Genomic DNA, 20,638 nt, shown 5'->3' with positions numbered 1-20,638 from the left:
GATGGATAGTCTTGAAATCAACTGTTATCATTGTAAATATGTCTTACTTAGCTTACGTTTAGATGTATAATAAAAAATTGCAACAACAGTTTGAAAGTCAATGTGTTTAAAGAAATTACATAACAGTGGTATAACCTCTTTCTATTAAATTTTTTTTATTATACCAGTTGTTTGTTCGATTCACCACACTATGTTCGATAACACAACTATGATTGGCTGTGACTACAATTTCTTTGCCTGCTAATGAAATAGTTACAAGACTAAATGCACATTTTTATTTAGGCAATTTACAAGCTTTGTTGTATGTCTTATGTCATATTTTAATATTCTTAAAAAATACGACACTTGTGAGCACCCTTAACTGTTGTATGTCATATTTTGTCATATTTCTACACTTAATTATAGCGAATTTTGCTGAGGCCCAATCAGATATATGTCCGTATTTTCCAGATATATACAATGTGCGGTATAAATCAGTTGAGAAGTGTTCGGGCAGAGGGGCACGAGCAAAACCGACCACTGACCGACCCAAAAAACCGGTTCTTCACAGAAAACCGACTACCCACTCGTCGAAGTTTTCCAAAAAGTAACCGGTTACTGCATATTACTAGGCATATGCCGCAAAAAACCGAAAAAATTCGGCAGCAAGTGGGTAGAGGAATAGAATAGCGAACTCAAGAAACATACCACGCAGTGTTGTATCAGTCATATTTTAATTTTGCATGTGAAACAACAACAGTGTTGATATGACAGTCATAAAAAAATATGACAATATGACGATATGACACAATATGACACCTTGTGAATACCCTAATTATATTTCGTTCTTTCTAATTTAATTTTATATTTTCGATACACACCTAATATTTAAGTCATCGATTTCGACTGCCATGAAAACTTAATGATTATTGCCAATAAAGGACGTCATCAAAAGCAATTCTAGTCTCTTAGTGCCAAATCGATATACATGTGCCTTTTCGAATAACCACAGTAGAACGACTATTCGAATGGTCGTAACATTGCGACTAATCGAATAGTACTAACCGGTTAATATTCGTACGAACGGTTACAAACCGGATATTCGAATAATCGGTTTTCAGGTTAATTGAATAATTTTAAGAGCCCTAGTTTGGATGTATAATAAAAAAAATTAAAAAAAAAATTGCATTTTAAAGCAACAACAGTTTGAAAGCTAAGCACTTTTGATAGATTACATAAAATCAGATCATACCGATTCTATTCTATTTTTATTTTATTAGGCCAGTTAATAAAAATAATTTGTAATTATGCCAGTTATTTTATTGGACTTCTTAAAAAATTCTTAAATTTTGAGATTTTCGATACATACTTAATATTTAAGCCAACGATTTTGACTTCCATGAATAGCTAATGATTATTGCAAATAAACGATGGCATCAAAAGCAATTCTAGGCTTTTACTGCCAAATTGATATACATGTGCCTTTTCGTAAAATACCTTGGCCTCCCTAAGGGCTCCGCTGAACAATCATTTATTTGTATTATCTTACAGATTTACAATCATAAAGGCATTTACTAAAATCTCCTTAAGGGCACCTTGTAAGAAAGAGACAGAGAATCTGTGTTATACAGCTTACATTTTGTCGTTTATTTCGATTATGTTGTAATTTTTCAAGCAAATAAAATATACTTTTGAGCCCACTAACGGGACAAATAAATAAATTTATGTGGCTACACACACTTACGCGTACAAATATTTACATTGAAGTGCTTGTATGTGTGGACGTGTGTTGATATTTGTTTACTTGAGCCGCCTTATATGTTTGGCCTTTAGCCAAATAAATAAAATGGCGTTTAAATAAAATTCAAGTTAACTCAAAGAACGGGCTTTATGATGTAGTCGGCGACAAAAAAAATTAAATAAAATGAAATAATGCTCTACGTAGGAATATTAAAAAATATATTTATACAAACAAGTGCGGCAAAATGAAATAGGACAAACTAAACGTAAAGCTGGATGAAGCACCCGTCATGCATGAACGAGTAAGTAAAGTTGTAAGTAGAAGTAATACGGAAAGCATGAAAAATCGCTGGCTACCAACGGCAAGCGGAAAAGGCGACAACAACAACAACCAACTGAATTCAAATACAACGAGCGCTCCACAAAGTTGCCGCTTTTCGTGGTCGGCTAACGCTGCTTTTGTTGTTGTTGTGCACTTTCATCACGTGACTTGGCGCAAATCTTTGATTGTGTTTAGCCGAAAAATGAAGCGCAGTAGGTCACAGCTAACAATGGACCATGGTAAACCAACAACAAAAAGGAAATGTGTAGCGCCTACACAGTCAAAGTTTGCATCAAGATTTTTCTTGTTACCTCACAGCACGTTGTTGTAGTGAGAGCAGCGTGCTGTATTTTGCTTTCCAAGTTCTGCAGTAAATACATAAGCATATTAAGCATGTACGCTCCTACTCACTTACAGCATGACAACTTTAAACTTTGTCGTGTTTGGTTTAAGTTGTCTTATTTATTGGTCCGTTTTCCACGCTTGACACTTGGCAATTTTATTTGTTTGCCTCGCAAATAGGTGCACATTAAATAAGGGAAACACAAACTCAGGCAGGTTGTTCGGAATTTGAGGAGTGGAGAGGAATACACAAATGTACCCTATGAGGAATATACATATGTACCCTCGGCATATCCGCAAAGCAAATATTTGTTTGTGAAAGCTCTATGATAGGTGAGCCAATTTAGTTTTATCAACGAATTAATTTAAGACTACTGGTTACTCGGATAAACGGTGTTCCATTTCGAAAATTTTGCTGTTATAAAGACCACCTATCTCTATTTATTTGCATTATAATGATTCTTAATCCCACCAGTGAACTGCATGATTTTGGCTTCTAATAAATACACAAGTTGTTCCAGAGGTAGACCACTAAATCTTAATGTGAACTACTCAACCAAGGTATGCTCCAATAGAGCTTCTATATGTAGCATTTAGAACAAGCACCTAGACAACTGATATTCATACCGGACATAACTGAGTAAGGCAGGTTCTGCCTTCAGTTAAAAAAAAGTAGAGTTGAATATCTTCCTTAGAGTAATTGAGCTTGAAAAGTATTAATACGGTTGTAAGCATTAAATCCAGCATGTAAAATTTTCTCGAGACGATTGTAAGCTTCAACAATAGTTGAAGGTTTTTTCATGCAAAACCTACCTGTCAACTAGCAATAAATATATATATATATACACTCTTAAATTCATAAAACCGTGAGTTTTCTCATCCGTTCTAACAGGCTATTACGTAAATTATCGAGCTAAAATCAATAATAAAAGAATCAAACATCTTACTTTATGGCGAATCTTCACTTATCGAATTCAAGTAGTCTCTTCAAAGGTTGTAGAAATGCGCTTAGTATGACGTTGAAATTCTAGGTTGAGTTTTAAGTGATTTTATGGAAGTACATAACACCCAATCTTAGCACTTTAGTATTGCAAAAATCTTTAAGAAATCTCTATAACAGGAATGGTTCTTGGACAATATGAATATGTTATTGTAGTTGTACTAAAACACGTTCCGTTTTTGTAAGAGAACGTCAACTTGTTACAAAATAACAACACAACGATAGCGATCCGCTAGTTTGGCAAGTATCCAATGGTAAAACTAAATAATAAACAACAACAAAAACGTTAGAAATGATAAAAAAGCAAAGTATGTAACCAACAAAATAGCGGAGAAGTTTTGAATGAATGCGGCACAAGGATATAAAACCAATGAATTTCGTTAGACATGTTGAGCTAACAGCAGCACACATGCCACGGGCAAGCAAACAACTTTACAACAAAACAACTTTCTATTTGTAAAGGGCACACTGATCCACTTACACACAAAACGCGCCGCTAACACATGCTTATAAAGATGTAACCACATATGTATATTTGCGCAACTAACAAGTAAATAAAAGTATATAGACTGATTTGTGAGCAAAAGTTCATGTGCGTGTGTGTGTGTGATAGCGTAGTTCTGCGGCAACACCTCATAGCAAAGAAAACTTCACACTTGCTGGCACGTAAATTTTTGGCGGAGCATCTGCTTGTGAGGTTATAACCGAAGCGCACGTGCAGTTATATTTACAAGGATACGGCCTTGTCACCAAATATATGAATATGTATATGGTTGTGGCACGTGTGTGCTTCCTTGCGTCATGTTTTGCGCCAAAATCACATTTTCGCACACAATTACAAAGGCAAGGAAATGCCAAAAGAAAGCCGGAAGTTTTCATTTCACTATATTGGCGAGAAAATGAAAGTGTAAAACTAACTGAAAGAATAGTGACACAAAGAAACTGAAATGAAATGAATAAAAAATGAATAACTCCTAGATAATCGAAAATAACCAAAGTATAAGAGAATAATGTATATAAAAGGGACCAAAATATATATAGACAGTTGTGCGCAAAGTATCATGTTGTAAAGCGAAATAAATAAAAAACTCTAGTCACGAACTTGACATTTGAGCAGTAAACATGTTTTTAGAGAAATATTAGGAATTCGTATAGCTGCAAATATATATACGAAAGGTGAGTTCGTATGCGTCAGCTATACGTTTTGCTCCGGATCGAAGAGGGTTAAGAACTGCTGGTTTGCTGTTTAAATGTTTTTCCGTTGCGCGAAAAATAGTCGAATTTCGAATAAAGGGTTAGAAGGCACATCAATACTTATATTCAATCGAGCAAGTTAATATATTTAAATAAATCATAGAGCTTAAAAATTACAATGCCAACAATGGCAAAAATTTTTGAAAATTCCATATTATTGACACATAATCCACAGTTGTAATGAAAACAACCATAAAGCACATTCACATATATTATATAACCTGCAATAAAAATAACTATTTGCAAACTAATCGACATGAACCTCAAGATATGTATGTATATTTAAATATGTGGTTCAAACCAGATTTTGCCCTTCATACTGCCGACTACTCGATAACCGATCAGCTGTTATACATTTCCGTTTTTGCTTTTAATAAGAAGTTTGTAAGTTTCATTAGCTGATTGCTATTTTATCAGCGACATCTACCGTCGTGTACCACAAACAACAACTCGCATACAAAGAACGTATATATAATAAAACTACGAGCTTTGTCGCAGAATTGCATTTCATTTTCAAGTCGATTAAAATTCAATTAAGTATTAATGTAGATATTTATTTTGTATGGTAAATCGATCTTAATCAGCGTTTTAATCGAGCAGATGCCGGTTAATTGATCAACTAGCTCTGTGTGAAAAGGATATTAGCCAATTAATATTTTAATTGCCTCAGTTAATTGATCTGTTTAAACATGGAAATAGAAAAAATGGCATATATTTAAATTTTCAAATTTTGAAGACTACTTCATTTTCAATGCGAATACTCCAGTTTTCAACTATTCAATTTGCTAATGTTTCTACTACGATATTTTGAAGCGCTGCAGACAACTTTTTCCTACAAATATTCATATCTACAAGAACTCACTCTAAATTTTGTAAATTCACAACAATTTCGCAACTTAATTTAGTCAAACAAAAATTTGGGAAATAAAGTGAATGAAAATATGTAGTTGCAAACAGCTATTAAGCCAAAACTTTGCTGCACTTTTGATCTGCATTGACTTCATTGACAGTAGCAACCGAGAATATCAAAGAAAAGTGCAGCAAATTTTATATGATGTTTCGGTACATAGAATAAATGCTGAGACTTGCTTCTATTAGAGAATTTAGTAAGGTAAACTTTAATGTAAGCGATAAATAATATTATAATTATAATGATTGTAAATAATATACAGTGTATAATCAGTGAAGTCCTAATTATGAATCGAGGAATGACGATGAAAAATAAGCAAAATTTAATACTATTTAGATGGTATAGGAAATGACGCACCCGGTATTAACATGAACGCTAGTAGCAGTAAAAAACTCCTATTCAAAATGAGCAAATTGCCATAAATTTGCTTTTATTTTCAAGAAAAAATTCCAACAAAAGTTTGATCAGTAGACTATCTGTAACGTAATTAACAAGTATGCCTGCTCTCAAGAATACAATATGTGACCGTTGAATAATGAACGAAAATGAAAATTATGCGTTCCCTTAACTTATTTGCAATTTCTAAGAATTACTCAAATTATAACAGTTCTCTTTTGAATTTGCTTGCTTCTTTTTTTTCCTGAGTTAATAAACTTTTCAGACCATTCATTTAATAAAATTGTTTTTCATTGGCAGGCTCAAATTATATTATGAACTTGCTGTGATATTATTATTATTTTTGAAACTTGATTTGCAAATCCTGTTTTATCATGCATTAAAATACTCTTACGAAAAAAAAACTTCTAAAAAGGTGAGGAGAAATAAGTGAAATAGGAATACAGTGATATACATTCGTTTAAACGCAGCCATATTTTTCATTTTACTTCATTCTCTCTCTTTTAACAATGACTTGCTTAAAACAAATTCTATGTTATATTGATTGCTAGGCTAACGGGAGTTTGTTTGTAGTGCAAAAACTTGGGTTCGTTGTTGTTGTTATTTTTGATGCAATTTTTTTAATAATATGATAAAAAAAGAGGTAGACATTCGTTTAAATGCACCTTGGCAAAGAAGGCGAAAACATTTTTTTGATTGGAAGCAAATTTGACATAAATTAAATATTATAAAAAATAAAAAAATACTGGCGTCTAAATTCCATGCCCAGCTATTGTACATATTCCCAATGAACGTGATGTATAGAATTGCTGACTGATATTGATATTTTTGAGAAGTTTCTAGATCAATGTGGGCACGAAAAACAATAATAAAATCTGCCACATTTAAAAAATATAAAAATATGGAATACTTAGTACATAGAAATTTGTAAAATCTCCTTACCGCTAAATTAATTCAATACATTTTTTTTGTAAAATTGTAGCAAAAACTTAATAATTAAATTTTTTCGCATAACTGGAATTCAATTGCCAGACAAATAACTGTGTTGCATGCAAATATGGATCACTAGATAATTTGTCATGCATATTTTGCCGCAAAAAAATAAATAAATAAATTTGGGGCTATATGCGCGTATATGTGTCATTTCTAAATCTAATTAAAATAAAACGGAAAACATTTGCATGAAATATACACACGCAACAACAAAACTAGAACAATACGCATATTTTTATACAATTTCCGGCAGTAAATTGATTTGAAATAGTGACAGGAAATCATTTTTCACCAAACCACATGAGTGTATATGCTGTTTATTCATATTTCACAAACTATTTTACAGCGTTTTACTCGTATTGCTGTGCTGGCCGTGTTTGTAGAATTTTTTAATTTGTAGTTTTCGCTTGCGCTCAAGTTATTCCATTAAACATCGAAAGTATCCTGGCATTCTTTTGGAATTTTTTGGAAGTTTAATTTTTAACGTTTAGCTGCGTGGTATTTTTTTAATGAATTCAAGGTGAAACTTTAAAAAATAAATAGATAATATTGTAAAATTTGGTTTTGGTAATTTTACTTAAAACATAAATATATTATTACAAAGATATTTATTATGTTATGGTTGCCATAATTATAGCCTACAACTTCATCAATAATGTTTTTGTTTTTTCTTTAACGCGGATTTATTTGCAGTTGCCGCACAGCATAACGGGTGAAGAGTTGGCCTTCATTTTCGGTGCACCACTTGCTCCGGCTGGTTACTTCCCTAGCAGTTCGTATGGCGCACAGGAGAAGCTGCTCTCCGAAGCAGTGATGACGTACTGGACAAATTTCGCAAAAACTGGGTAAGAGTATGAACTACTACTATATTAAATCTCAAAAACTTTGGTTCAAGGTTGAAGCTTGAACGATTTACTCTATTGATGATGATGTAGCAAATACTGTATACGTTTAAATATTTTCTAAAAAACTTATTTTCGTAAACATTTTCGAAAGTTTTATTTTCAAAATCTAATTATGCTATTTTAACTAAGTCCTGCTGTGAGTCAACAAAATCGCATTTGCGTTATTGTGAAATGGAAGCGCAAATGTTTTCTTCGAGCCATTGTGCGTAATGGATTTTACGTAAGCGTATCCTGCAAATGCAGTTAAATTCAATTTCTACTGCAAATGTGCGCAAAACTGCAATGGAGAAAGCTTTACATTGTGCCAGTGTGTGCAACACTTACTTCATATATATATAAGTTTGCATGCAGTGGTGATGACTACTTTCAGCAGGCAAGCAGCAGCAGCAATAGAAATAAACTTTTATACTTATGTATATTTCTGCACAAGCCGGAATGAATTTCAATTTTATTTTGAAAATGCTCGTTTAAATTTTATTTGTATTTTTTTCTTTCGTTGACCCGAAGAGTAGAAAGTGAATTTTCATGATCTTTAAAGTTGAGTGCATAGCCGAGATTGCACAGCATCAAATAATTGTTTATATATTGTTATATGTATTAGTATTGCAGCATTGTACATTTATTTTGTTATTTTCTCTTAACTACAGCAATCCGAAGGCGCCATGGAAGGGTAGTTTCATCAATTTGCATGCGCTGGAATGGGATCGGTATGATCTTGATTGGCCGGAATTCAATAAACGAACACAATCCTATATGAATATTGGTGAGTTGGTGATAATATATGTATGTATCTTAGTATATGTTTGTTATCTTATACCTTAGATTACGGTCATTGTGTTGGTAGTTTTGAAAAATAATTTTGTTTAGTCGGAGAGAGTTTTCCACAAATGATCGTTCATCTTTTATATGCAAAAGCTCTCTCTCTGCAAAATATGTATATATATATGCAAAATGCGCGAAATCTCTCTTGAATATCTCGCTGCTAAGAGGTATTAGCAACTATTGCTAATTCCAAAGTGCATTATGTAAGATTATTTGATCACTAAGATATAAATTAAAGCAACAGCTGCACAAAAGCTCTTTATAACTTCTACTAGTATACACTCATTGTTAATGTAAATTTCACTGCTAACTTGGTTAATTATTAATAGCCATTAACTATAAGCCGAACAATGTAAAATTTCATTTCTTGACGGACTTGTAGGCTGTCGCAGACATACTGTTGCGTTGAGTTGAAGCTACTACACACTTAACTACTTTGCCATTATAGCTTTCGACATCGCAGCAATGCTTTTATAATATTTAATTAGAAAATACGGAATCTCATTAATATAACCTGTGAACTGTAAAATTAATGAATTGTTTGTTGTTTTTGTTGCGAAAAAGCAAACACAGCAACTAAATATATTGTTATAATTAGGAAAAGCAATATGAGATGAATATGCTCTCAATGAAATGTCTATAGCCTTACGGCTGCATGGAGCGCTACTCGTCTCGTGTAAATCGTTGTAGTTATGTAATATAAGCCGTAATAGACCATTAAATTAATAAAGATTTATAAAAGCCTAAAAAGGCCGTTGAGCTCTAGCCTTCGTCTAGGATAAGGGTGTATACGTGTGTACTTCTGTGTGTACACTTTATCTGCTATGCGCTCAGTAGGCTCTCAGCTGCTCCTGCAACCATCAACTGCATATTAAAACAATAAATATGTGTGTATGTGTGTATGTTTGTGTAGCGTAACGAGCGAAAGTATTCCACTAATTGGCAGCCGTTTAATTCAATTTGATTTTCGTTCGAAGTGTTGTGCACAAGCGAATACACATACACGCTTAAATTGTGTGCTGATGTGTGTCGAAAAAGGAAAAGGATGAATATGGGAGCATTCCATACAAAATATGCTACAGCTGGAATTCTGAATATAACAGGTTTGAACATATTTTCATAAAATTAAATTTTTATTCTTTCGGACATTAAAGTTAAAATTTAAGGGTTAATAAACTGGCCTTTTGTTGGTTCAATTATTGCCCGCTGTTAAATGCGTGGGTAAAAAATGATTGTCCCCTAACGAAATACTATATTTCATAACAGCTGCTGTGTTTCTTGACCTTACAAGACACCATCATTTGATACAGTTAAATGGTAAAATTATAATTGTAGACGAAATTGATAAGACCCAACTTAATTAAGTCGATTCTGAGTCATATGGTAATCATCATCGCCAGTACACTTAGAACAACCTAATAGCCTTTTCACACAGCCACATTAATTTATCAATTAAAATTTTTATTTTGCAACCAGTTTTTGCCCTTCACACTGCCGGCTACTCGATAACCTATCAGCTATTATACAATTTTGTTTTTGCTTTTCGTAAGAAGCTGGTAAGTTTTATCAGATGATTGTTATTTTTAACAGCGACATCTACAGTCGTGTAGCGTGAGGAACAACTCGCAGACAAAGAACATATATATAATTACAAGTACGATTTTTGCCGCAGAGTTGCATTTCATGTTCAAGTCGATAAAAAATTCAATTAATAATTAATGTATATTTTTATTTTGTATGGTAAATTGATCTTAATCAGCTTTTTAATCGAGCAGAGGCCAGTTAATTGATCAATTATCTCGTGTGTGAAATGCCGATAACTGAACAACGGTCCATTTTGAACTATATTTCGTCTTTTGGTGTTCGCACAACCATTTTCTAAATACTCCGAAAGTAGTTGAGATAATATTTAAAGTCTAGGGAATTCATTGATTATCATCCCTTTAAAAGAAAAAAACTGAAACAAGCCACAATAAAGAATCAGCCAAATTTAATAAAGTCTATGTTGCAATTACTTTCCGAAAAATATCGCATATTCGACTTTTGTTTATAGGATTACGATAATGAGCTCAATTTTGGAGTAGATCACGAAAACGTACTCCCTTAATTCTGGAAATCAAATAGAAACTTACAAAATGAATACTTATCTTAAAACAGTTGGGTTTTGAAAGTTTGTTAGTGGAATAACACGCGTAAGGTAGACAATAGTCAATCGACATTCCAAGCTTTGCGCGAATGTATTAAGGCTTTTCAAAAAGAAGAGCAATTTACTCACTTAAGTCAATGCAACACATTGAACGCATTGCATCAACCCGTTTCTACTTCATATTGTATTTGTTCACCCACCTCTACACACTCTACATACATACAGAAATGCAGTACTGTACTGACAAATTTCTTCATTATACATTCACAGGCATACCACCAACGATTGGTTACAAGTACCGACAAATCTATATGAATTTCTGGAACAAAGAGTTGCCCGATGAACTGAACCAAATTGCGAACATACAACGGCAACCGTATTTGCATACAACCCTGTACAATGGAGCCGATAGTGTCTTTGCTACGAGTAGCGCCACTGCAGCTACGCAGCATACCTATCAGGGGCAGCGGCATGGTGGTGGCGAAGTAATAACCGGTCATATGAGTCAATTTGGCACACGTGATAATGGTGCCGAGGATCCAGTGCGCACATTGAAACTACTGCTACAGGAACCGTGGAAATTAGGTGACAAAAAGGAGAGTGGTGGTGGCGGCAGCACCAGTGATATGAGCGCGACAGGCGATACCTTTGCGGAGAATATGTACAATGCGCCACCGACTTTCGGCATGACAAAACAGGCGAACGACGAACAGGTCTATACAATGACCGCGAATGGTGTAATGGATGGGCTAGCTGGTATTCGTAGAGTAGGCGGTATTGCCAGAATAAATGACTTGGGTGGTTTTAGCGAAATTGGCATTGGCTCTGGCGCAACGCTGGCTGGCGGCAGTGCAATTTATGGTGTGCCAAAAGCAGATATTGCAGAGTATGGCAATGGTATTGATGGTGCTGGCGACGGAGGTGGTGGTGGCAGTGGTGGCATAGGTAATGATGCGGGCAGCAGCGCTGTCGTTGGTGACGAAGCTAGCACTGGTAACAAAGAGGAAGTTGCCAAATCAGAGACGACAATACAACTACTCATCGGACTGATTGCCGTCTTCATTGTGCTTAATGTCATCATTTACTCGACATTCTTGCTGCAGAGGAAGAAGAAAGCGCACTCAATGCAACGAAAGTTGGGTGGCATACTCAGTTACGATGCCACCACGGACGATGAATTCAAGCGCTCGAAGCAAAATGACGGCGATGAGAGCTACATTTTAGACATTGTACGCAAATCGAACACTTACGAAGCAGTTAAAACAGAACGTACCCCGATAAATGGCTTTCAAATGACACGCCAACTGAGCACCTCCACTGTAGATACGCATACCAAAGTGTGTGCTTGGATGTCTGCTGCAGCTGGCGTTGCTGCCGATGCAAAAGCATGCGTCGGTGGGGGCGGTGCGGACAGCTCAAAGGGTGGTTCGAAAAAATCTTCCTCGCCCACATTTTCATCGTTACGCAGCAGCAGCGCAGGTGGCAGTTTCAAGCAGCCATTGGGTTCGCAGAAAGTGAGCGTCGGAGTTGATGCCACACCATCGGCACGCAGCAGCAGCATATTGGAGCAGGAACCGATTGAGGTGCACAAAATAAAGTCAGATGGGCGCAATATAATTATCTGCCAGGAGGTAGAAGTGACCGATCAGGATTTGCTCACCCCGCAGAACTCGTTGGATAGCTCACGTTATGCGCTTACCCGCCAGCATTCGGCCGCCACTGAGCCATGTGAGGCGGAATTGCCACAGCAGGGCCAATTACCACCATACATGCCAGTGCCGCAGCATGCGCACTCACATTCGGACCCCGTAGATATGCAGCACTACTACAGTAGTATGTGCGATACAATTGAAGAGAATGAAAAGGTGACCAGTTTTCTGGGAGAGGATGTAAATGTCACCAGTCGTGATGATAATGATGATGATGCTGGAATTGCAAGCGCATGCCGTACACCGGCGCAGCAACTACAAGTTATCAAAAGTCGTAATTATCCCAAGGTTTTGCCAACAACCAATGCAAATATCGAATTTCATGCCGATCCTAATGACTCGCCGCCCATGACTCTGGACTTGCGCACCACTAATAAACGCAACTCATTGCCGCCTAATAGCTTTTTGCCGCACTTCAGCAGCACACTAGGTGCCGGTGGCACTATGGGTGCACGTTATCCACCACTTCCGCCACCACGCACCATCTCCACGCTTGGACGGCGACCTTCGGCGCGCCGTAATAGCAGTAATATCACCACATCGCCATTAATGCTGGCACACGATTGCACAGCCGAGGAGGAAGACGAGCCGCCAATCACGCAGAATACACTTATCGTGGGTCCCATAGTGCCGCAACAGAAGCAGAAGACGCAGACGGGCGCCAGCGGTGATGCTAATTACTCGACGCTTAAGCGCGCTGAGCCCACCGCAATTGACAGGGCGCCCTTTAATAGCCTGACAAGCATCAGAGCGGAAGACGACACAAGCGCGGCAGCAACAAAACTTATGCATAGTTATTCGGAAGCATCATTAACGCCGGCCAACGCTCAAGTCGGCTCAAAGTCGAACGCCATGACGCCAGGTGGTGTTGCTGGTGTGACGACATTCTTAAGTAACGGTGATGCTGCGGGCTTGCAAAGCTTCGAAAGCCGTCCGATTTCCGTCGAAATGGAAGACAAATTGCAGCGCAAACAACAACAAACCAAAGAGAAACTTACACACCACACGGAGCGTATTTATGCGATACAACAGCCAACTAATTTGGCGTCGACATCAAATGACGGCGTGACAGCAACAGGTATGGCAAATGCATTAACACCAACGCTAATTACACCGACATTAATGAATTTGGCAGGCCATCAAAATGGCGGTGTACGCAATAATATAATGACTACCAGGGGTAACAACAACAACAGCAATATTGCAATTACTACTGACATTACTGATATTTATGCACAACCCAATAAGTCGAAATCTAAAGCGAAATCGAATTTGACAGCATCAGGAAAGACAATGCCCAACGAACAATCGACAATAGCAGCAGCACCCTCACAACATATCAAGTCACCCCGGATAGGCGGCATTACCGCTACACACGATGACAAAGCTAAAACTAACTCGCTAACAACGACAGCAGCAACAACTAAAATTACAACCGGTTCAGGTGCAACGGAATTGACAAACACTGGCGTCGACGACAAAGCGGTGACAGCTATGAGCAAGCAAACAATGGAATCTGCGACAGCAGCAGTGGTACAGAAAGCTCCTGCCACGGCTAACGACATAAGTGCAACAGTAAGTAAAGCGGGCGTACACTCATGCATGCCGCAAATGCCATCGAGTGAAGTCTGTTCTGGCGACAGCATACAAGCACGATTAGAGCCAAAGCAAACCGAACAACGGCAACAAAGCATACCGGCAGCAGCCTTGACAAAACACGGCGTAAACGGTGGTACAGCAAAAACAGCAGCAACAGAGTTACGCGTACCTGTCAATTGCACGTCAGCCATTGCGACAGCGACAACGCCAACCGCAACAAGGACAATAGCAGATGCCATTGCCGCACAGTTGGCGCAAACAAAGCCTTTAAAGGCAGCTTTGGCGCCCGGCGCACAGAAAACATCAACAGTCGACGGCAGTGTCAGCAGGCAGGCAAGTTTACGTGACTCCTGTATGAGTTCAGTCTCAGCGCGTTCAACAGATTCCAGATCGTCCTCGGCGTGTTCGACGTCCTCGGCATCCACAGTATCATCGAATGACTCCACTGCAACGGGCACGTCTTCTACTTCTTCTTCATCGTCGACGGGCACTGTACGCACTGAACTGCAACAAAAGTAATGAGATCAACTAACTCCTGCATTAAGTACACAATTTATGCCGTTTTTTGCCTGCTTCTAACATTTGCCCTGGCATTCTATGCAATTAATTAACTTTGCTGGTAGGGTATATTCCGTCAATGCTGCTTCTTGCTGTGCTGTTTCTGCTTTCACTCTCCCGTTGAACTGAAGCAGTTAAAGGATTATTTTTCTAGCTTCCTTATATTGTTTTCTTCTATTGATTCTTACATAGTAAAGACTTCTTCTGATCCTGACATTAGTATATGTGAAAGGAAGAAAGATAATTAAAGAACCATGTTTAATATCGGTATTTATTTTCACAAAAATTTTGCTTGAATATTTATACAGTAGATATGATGAATATGCTTTCCGTTGGAGGCAAACAATTCTTTAAGAAAACAGTCTTTGACAAACTCAAACGGTAACGACATCTTCAATCGATCCACTGCCTAGACGGCTTTGGATCAATACTCAAAAGTACATCAGACGCAAGTTTTCATAAGGCAAACTGTATATTCATTGTTCAAAAAACGCAAATATTTACCAGCTTTTGGTAGATTCGGTTTCTCTGTCCAACATTATCCGAATGCCATTTATTATTTTTACACCATAGTATAATGCCGAATTGCGGACTTGTGGATTTTTTCCACCAATAAATGTATTCTACTTTGTGTGGTCTACTATTCAGAGAGTTATCGGTCATAAAAACGAGATTGTGCTGATGGCTTTTTCTATATCTGTAGTTTTCTTTATATTATGAAGATATATAAGTTCCACAATTTCTTTCATTATCAGTTAGTCTTCTTCTACTCAAATATGCTTTATATAACATCTTTCAACACATTGCAGTAGGTGAAGATACTGGTTATTTGCTCATCCAAAGCCATCACGTTGTCTGATCTAGTTACAATAGACTTCAAAATATATATAGAACATTCCCTAGTAAACAAAGCTTCAGTTTCTTTCTTGACATTTAACTGCGTTGATTTCCTTGCTTTCTAAAATGAAGAATTTTACTTTTTATTAAATACTTGCTAACTCCGTAGACGTTGCCCTGCGCGAAATTATTTGTTTTGAAAAGAAAACAAAGTGGAATTTATACTGTGTTGAAAATATTTATTTGCGATTTTTCCAATTTTTTTTTTTCAATGTAGCGCAGGGCCGTTTTTTGGGTTTTCCCTGCAATTATTCGAACTTTTCTCACCTTTTAAAACTTACCTAGATCTCCACGAACATTTTAAGACTAAAATTAATCGGTTCAGCCGTTTTCGAGTTTTAGCGAGACTAACTCGGAGCAATATACATATATATAGATAAATGAAGAACCGCTCCAGCGATTTTGTTCAAACTTCACATAAACCATCTACTCAGTAGTCCGAACAAATATTTGGTTTGAAACGGTGAGCTCGTTCTTAAGTTATAAAATTACAACGAAAAATGCCTTTACTTTTTATATATTAGAAGATTATTCGAATACATCTTAAAATGTTTCGTACGCTTGGTAGTCGGGTCTATGATTTTGGTGCAGACAAGGAATTATATCTCGTTAAGGACCACAAAAGTATTCGCAAGAACTATAGAGGGAATACTAAACATTTCACGACAATACCATTGTTTGGTATCTTTTCTAAACCGTTTTATTTTTAAGTGAACATTGATTTTAACACTTGAAAACTTGCTATTGATGTCCGATCTCTATAGAAACTTTAGTGTCAGTCTAAAGATTTATTTTTTTATAATATATGGTTAATATTATAGTTGCGCTTTCTCTAGAAATGATACGATGCTTTCAGCTTACCGTATATTTAAACTTAAAATATTTTTATTACGTTACGTTACGTCCTCTTTATAAATAATAATAGCTCTCTTACCGAGCTCACTCAGAGCTCCACTCAGTTTCCGTCATCTCACACCATGTGCTATTGCAGTTTATTGCACCCACAGACACTTTGTGCCTTACTCTTGGGCTAGCTGTACGGACATCTATACATATGTAAATATTTTTTTGTCAAAACTTTTATCGTTATTTGGCTACTTTGCATAGTTTGTAAAAGAATGAGCGTTTATGCATCGATGATACGATCGCAGCAGCCCAATAACGAGTTGCTGTTCGAGGCAGGACCATGCGTAACACACTCACACACAACTACAATAATATTAGTTTATACGAGTATAGATGTAAATGTAAATAAACGAGTGTACTCTCAGAGCAGCAAATAGTTGCGTTGCGTTACAGAATTTCGCTGTGACAGCAAACAAAATTTATTTTTCGCAAAATTATGTTATTTCGTAAATTGGTTTTCAGTGGTTTCCGCTCCGGAAACCAAAAGTATACACACAAATGCCGCCACAGCTATTGGTCCCACAGAGCGTTGGTTATTGTTCCACACGGTCCGCCGTTTTGGTTCGTGAGTTGAACGCTGTTGCTAAACTAAGCATTGTTGTTGAGAAATTTGTGTTGACTTTGGTGCTTGCCCAACTCGAGTTGTCCCGCCTTAAACACATTTTGCTATGCATATTATAATCGTATATTTATTTTCCGAGTAGTGATGTGAAATTGAAATATATACCTTCATACATATATAAATACACACATAGTTTCGTAAATAGATACATATATGTGCGTATGTATGTCTATTGTTAATCAGATTGTGTGTTTGTTGAACTTTTTTGGCGCTTGTGGCAGTCAAATGACTGCGAATGATTACTGGGTGTGTCTCGCTTGAATGCCTGAAATGCCTGAATATGTGTGCGCCAGCTTTTTGCTTGCTTGTTCCAATCGATTGACGCAAATTGCCAGCAGCTTTGACCGAACAAATCGTGCCTACTTTCCTTTCCTTCAACCACTGCTCAAATAAAATTCAAAATTCCACTGCCAAAAAAAATTTAAATTTTGTGGCATAAAGTAAATTTGTGCCATCAACTATTTGTCAATTTGACTAAAGAAATCCACAGGTTTATCAACCAGCCAGCAGGCTAGCCAGGCAGTCAGTTTGTTAGTTGGCCACTAAGTCACGAAATATGGCAGTCAGTCAACCAAAGCGCGCAACTCAACACACTTGCCGTTCAGTAATCCCGCCTCTCGCTCCACTTGCCTAACCAAACACAAACCTAATCAATTTAACCTCCGTCTCCGCTCCCCAGTCATAACTATCATCAACGTCTGATGATTGCCGACTATTTCTGATAGTTTTACTGTGGGTATATTCTATTGGTTTTCTTTTTTGGCTTTATCATCTCTCTGTTTGTTCGCGCAAATATTTTCCATACTTGAATTCATAAATTTTCAATGGGACCATTTATTGGCATCTCGAAGGAGTTTAATATTTTAGATGTATTTATGTAAGAGTACCGCATACGCCCTGTTGGAAAACCAATTTAGCAACCAATTTAATTAAAATCATACTTCACAATATCTCCACTAAATTACAGGGTATATTTACTTACAAATAACTACCCCTATAACCTCAGCGTCATCATCTGCTTGCGTAAATTTTGCTGAATATTTGAATTTCTGACAACAAAAGCCAACTTAAAATCACCAAAATGACTACCAAATTCAACAAAAAAAATTGCTGGCAAACATTCATAATGCCGTCGTTTATGGTTGTATGCCAAGTGGTGCGAAGTATCCAGAATGTGTTTGTGTCTCAAAAAAAAAAAAGAAGAATAATAATAAAAGAATCGAAAATATTCCTCAATTCATATTGAGTTAGTGGGCAATTTTCCTTTCAACTTTTTTACGTAGACTCTTCTTCCTTGTTTGCCGTTGAAATGGGAATTTCATGCGATTTGCGCGCAGCAATTGTGGATTTGTTGATTTTGTATGACACAGTTGGACATCAGAAACTTTGGACATTAACGGAAAAGTTATTTAAATCATCGCATTGATAGCAAACTTTTCGTAATTAGACGTGAATTAAATCTTAAAGTAATGCAAAGGAATTTAAATTTATTTTATGTCAAGCTAAATGCGTATAGTGTGTTGTAGTAGGTTCTGTTATTCATAAGAAGGGTATCAAAAAAATATTGATTATGGAAGGCCCTTCCAGATTATTAAAACTATGCAGTTTCAGAATTGTTTAATTTGCCTGAATCTAGTGTTTCTAAATAATGCTAATTCTCATAAGAAAGTTCTCTGAACCTGTCCAGATAAATATCAGCACATTGCACAGTGGTTGCGCCCATAGGACAAAATTCAAAAAATTCATAACGAAAAGTTACCAAATCGTCTCTAAAATGTCCAAGCTTCTTCATGGCAAACCGGTTTTTACTGCAAATCTAACGGGACATTCTAAAAATAGAATGCAAAGCGTGATCAACTGTTAAATTTTTTAGCGAAACTGCGCTAAGTTAGCTTTTCGTGAAAACAAAATTTAATTTCAAAGTGGTCAAACGTTTGCTAGAGAGGTCCGATTTTGATTATTTAAAAATAATTTTATTGTTGCAGGTATTTACTTTAATAAATTCATCTTGTGAAATTAATTTTATTGATTTATTATTTGTTGTGTATTTTTGATTGATTATACTTTTTTTGTGTATTTTTTTAACGTAATTTTCATGTTTAAATAGACATTTAGTTATGTTACCCCACGATCCCCTCTTTATGAGTGTTATCAGTGTATTTGTCAATGTTTTAAGGTGATACAAATGTTAGGTGTAGCTGCCGATATTTGCCCATATGTTTATATTCGTGAATAAACCTAAGCTGTCGTCTTACTGTTGCTCAAATTTGGTTTGGTAGAACAAAGCATTAAAAACAAAGGCTACGCAGTAGAGATGAGAAAACTTAACATTTGTATTGGCTTCATTTGCAAAAAAATTATTGCTTTTTGGACTAAATACAATCGTTGTAAGGTTTCAATTATTCAGTGGTTCCATCGTAGGCCAAAAATCAAAAAATCCATCTCTCGATTTTTTGACAAAATGTAAACCGATGGCCTCTAAATTGTCCAAACTTCTTATTTTCAAACTGGGTTTTCCCAAAAATCTAACGGTACTTTCTAAAAATAGAGTTAAACGCATGAACACCTGAATTTTTTTAAAGCACATCAGACATTTTTTTTAAATTCGCAGCAACAACGCACTTCACATTGTTCTGGTAATTATTGTTCAGGTTAACGAATCAAGATTATTTTTAATGGCTTTTGAAGCTAAAAGTATTTATTTTAACTTGTGAAATTAATTAAGACTAACGTGATTTGTATTTTTTGTGAAATTAGTCTGCGTCTTCAATGTCTTCAATGTGTTTACATAAAGTTTTAGTTGTGTTCCCCCGCGATCACCCGTTAGATTTATTTTACATTGTCTTTACCAGAGTCTTAAGGTAATAAAAGTGTCAAAGTTAGGTGCGGAAATTTGTAGATGTAGAAGTAATCGTCAAAATAATAATGGCCTTTGCATTAACTATTTTTAAGTTCAAACTCATTATAATTGGACTAAAAAAGCTTGGAAAGAAGGATAAACCATCTTTATTTCAATCTATGTACGGTTTACTAGAGGATGCATTATAAGTTTTTGTTCTAATTATAATGGCTGTTGAAAATGAACTGTATTGGTTGATAATTTGCTTTTTTCCTACATGACTTTTTTATATGATATGTGGTGGTTGGATGGGGGATACTATAACGACAAATCATGTTCAGCTTGTTTATCGCTTTCTTAAATGTTTTTACAAAGCCTTACTGAAAGTTTTGACGCTTCGAGCATGACCATGAGAAGTGTTTTTGCGCATGAATGCCATATAATGGCAATTACAGTTCTATGGGAGCTATAGGACCTAGTAGTCCGATGGGGCCATTTTTTTTACTATATGTATATTTAAAATAATTTTCTAGATTTTTGGTGAAAATTTTAAAGCGATATCTCAAAGGGAAGTATTTATGACCGCACCTTCATACAAGCCCAACCACTGTGCATTGTGAGACGTAGACAATCCGGTCCATTTCATCTACAAAATAATCACCATTCGACCTGCAGTTTCTAAATGGTAGGATAAATCTA

The 20,638-nt window shown here is 36.2% G+C and overlaps 2 protein-coding genes across 4 annotated transcripts in view; one reads left to right on the top strand and one right to left on the bottom strand.

Annotated features, from left to right (window-relative positions):
• LOC128924111 (uncharacterized) overlaps positions 1–20,638 on the bottom strand; it is a 521,511-nt gene that overhangs the window by 113,043 nt on the left and 387,830 nt on the right. The gene's annotated exons all lie outside the window — the stretch shown is intronic.
• Positions 1–20,638, top strand: part of LOC105219933 (uncharacterized) — a 120,844-nt gene that overhangs the window by 96,299 nt on the left and 3,907 nt on the right. The window contains exons 10-13 of one of the 3 annotated variants that reach the window (XM_054235874.1): positions 7,630–7,781; positions 8,489–8,604; positions 11,080–13,596; positions 13,654–14,632. In XM_054235874.1, the coding sequence (XP_054091849.1) occupies positions 7,630–7,781; positions 8,489–8,604; positions 11,080–13,596; positions 13,654–14,632 (3,764 nt within the window). Of the gene's footprint in view, positions 1–7,629; positions 7,782–8,488; positions 8,605–11,079; positions 14,633–20,638 lie in introns of all 3 variants that reach the window. The other 2 variants (XM_054235873.1, XM_054235872.1) reach the window with 2 other exon arrangements.

This window comes from Zeugodacus cucurbitae, chromosome 2 (genome assembly GCF_028554725.1).
Source record: "Zeugodacus cucurbitae isolate PBARC_wt_2022May chromosome 2, idZeuCucr1.2, whole genome shotgun sequence".
In the NCBI taxonomy this organism is placed as follows: domain Eukaryota; kingdom Metazoa; phylum Arthropoda; class Insecta; order Diptera; family Tephritidae; genus Zeugodacus; species Zeugodacus cucurbitae.
This window is presented reverse-complemented; position numbering and strand designations above follow the sequence as displayed.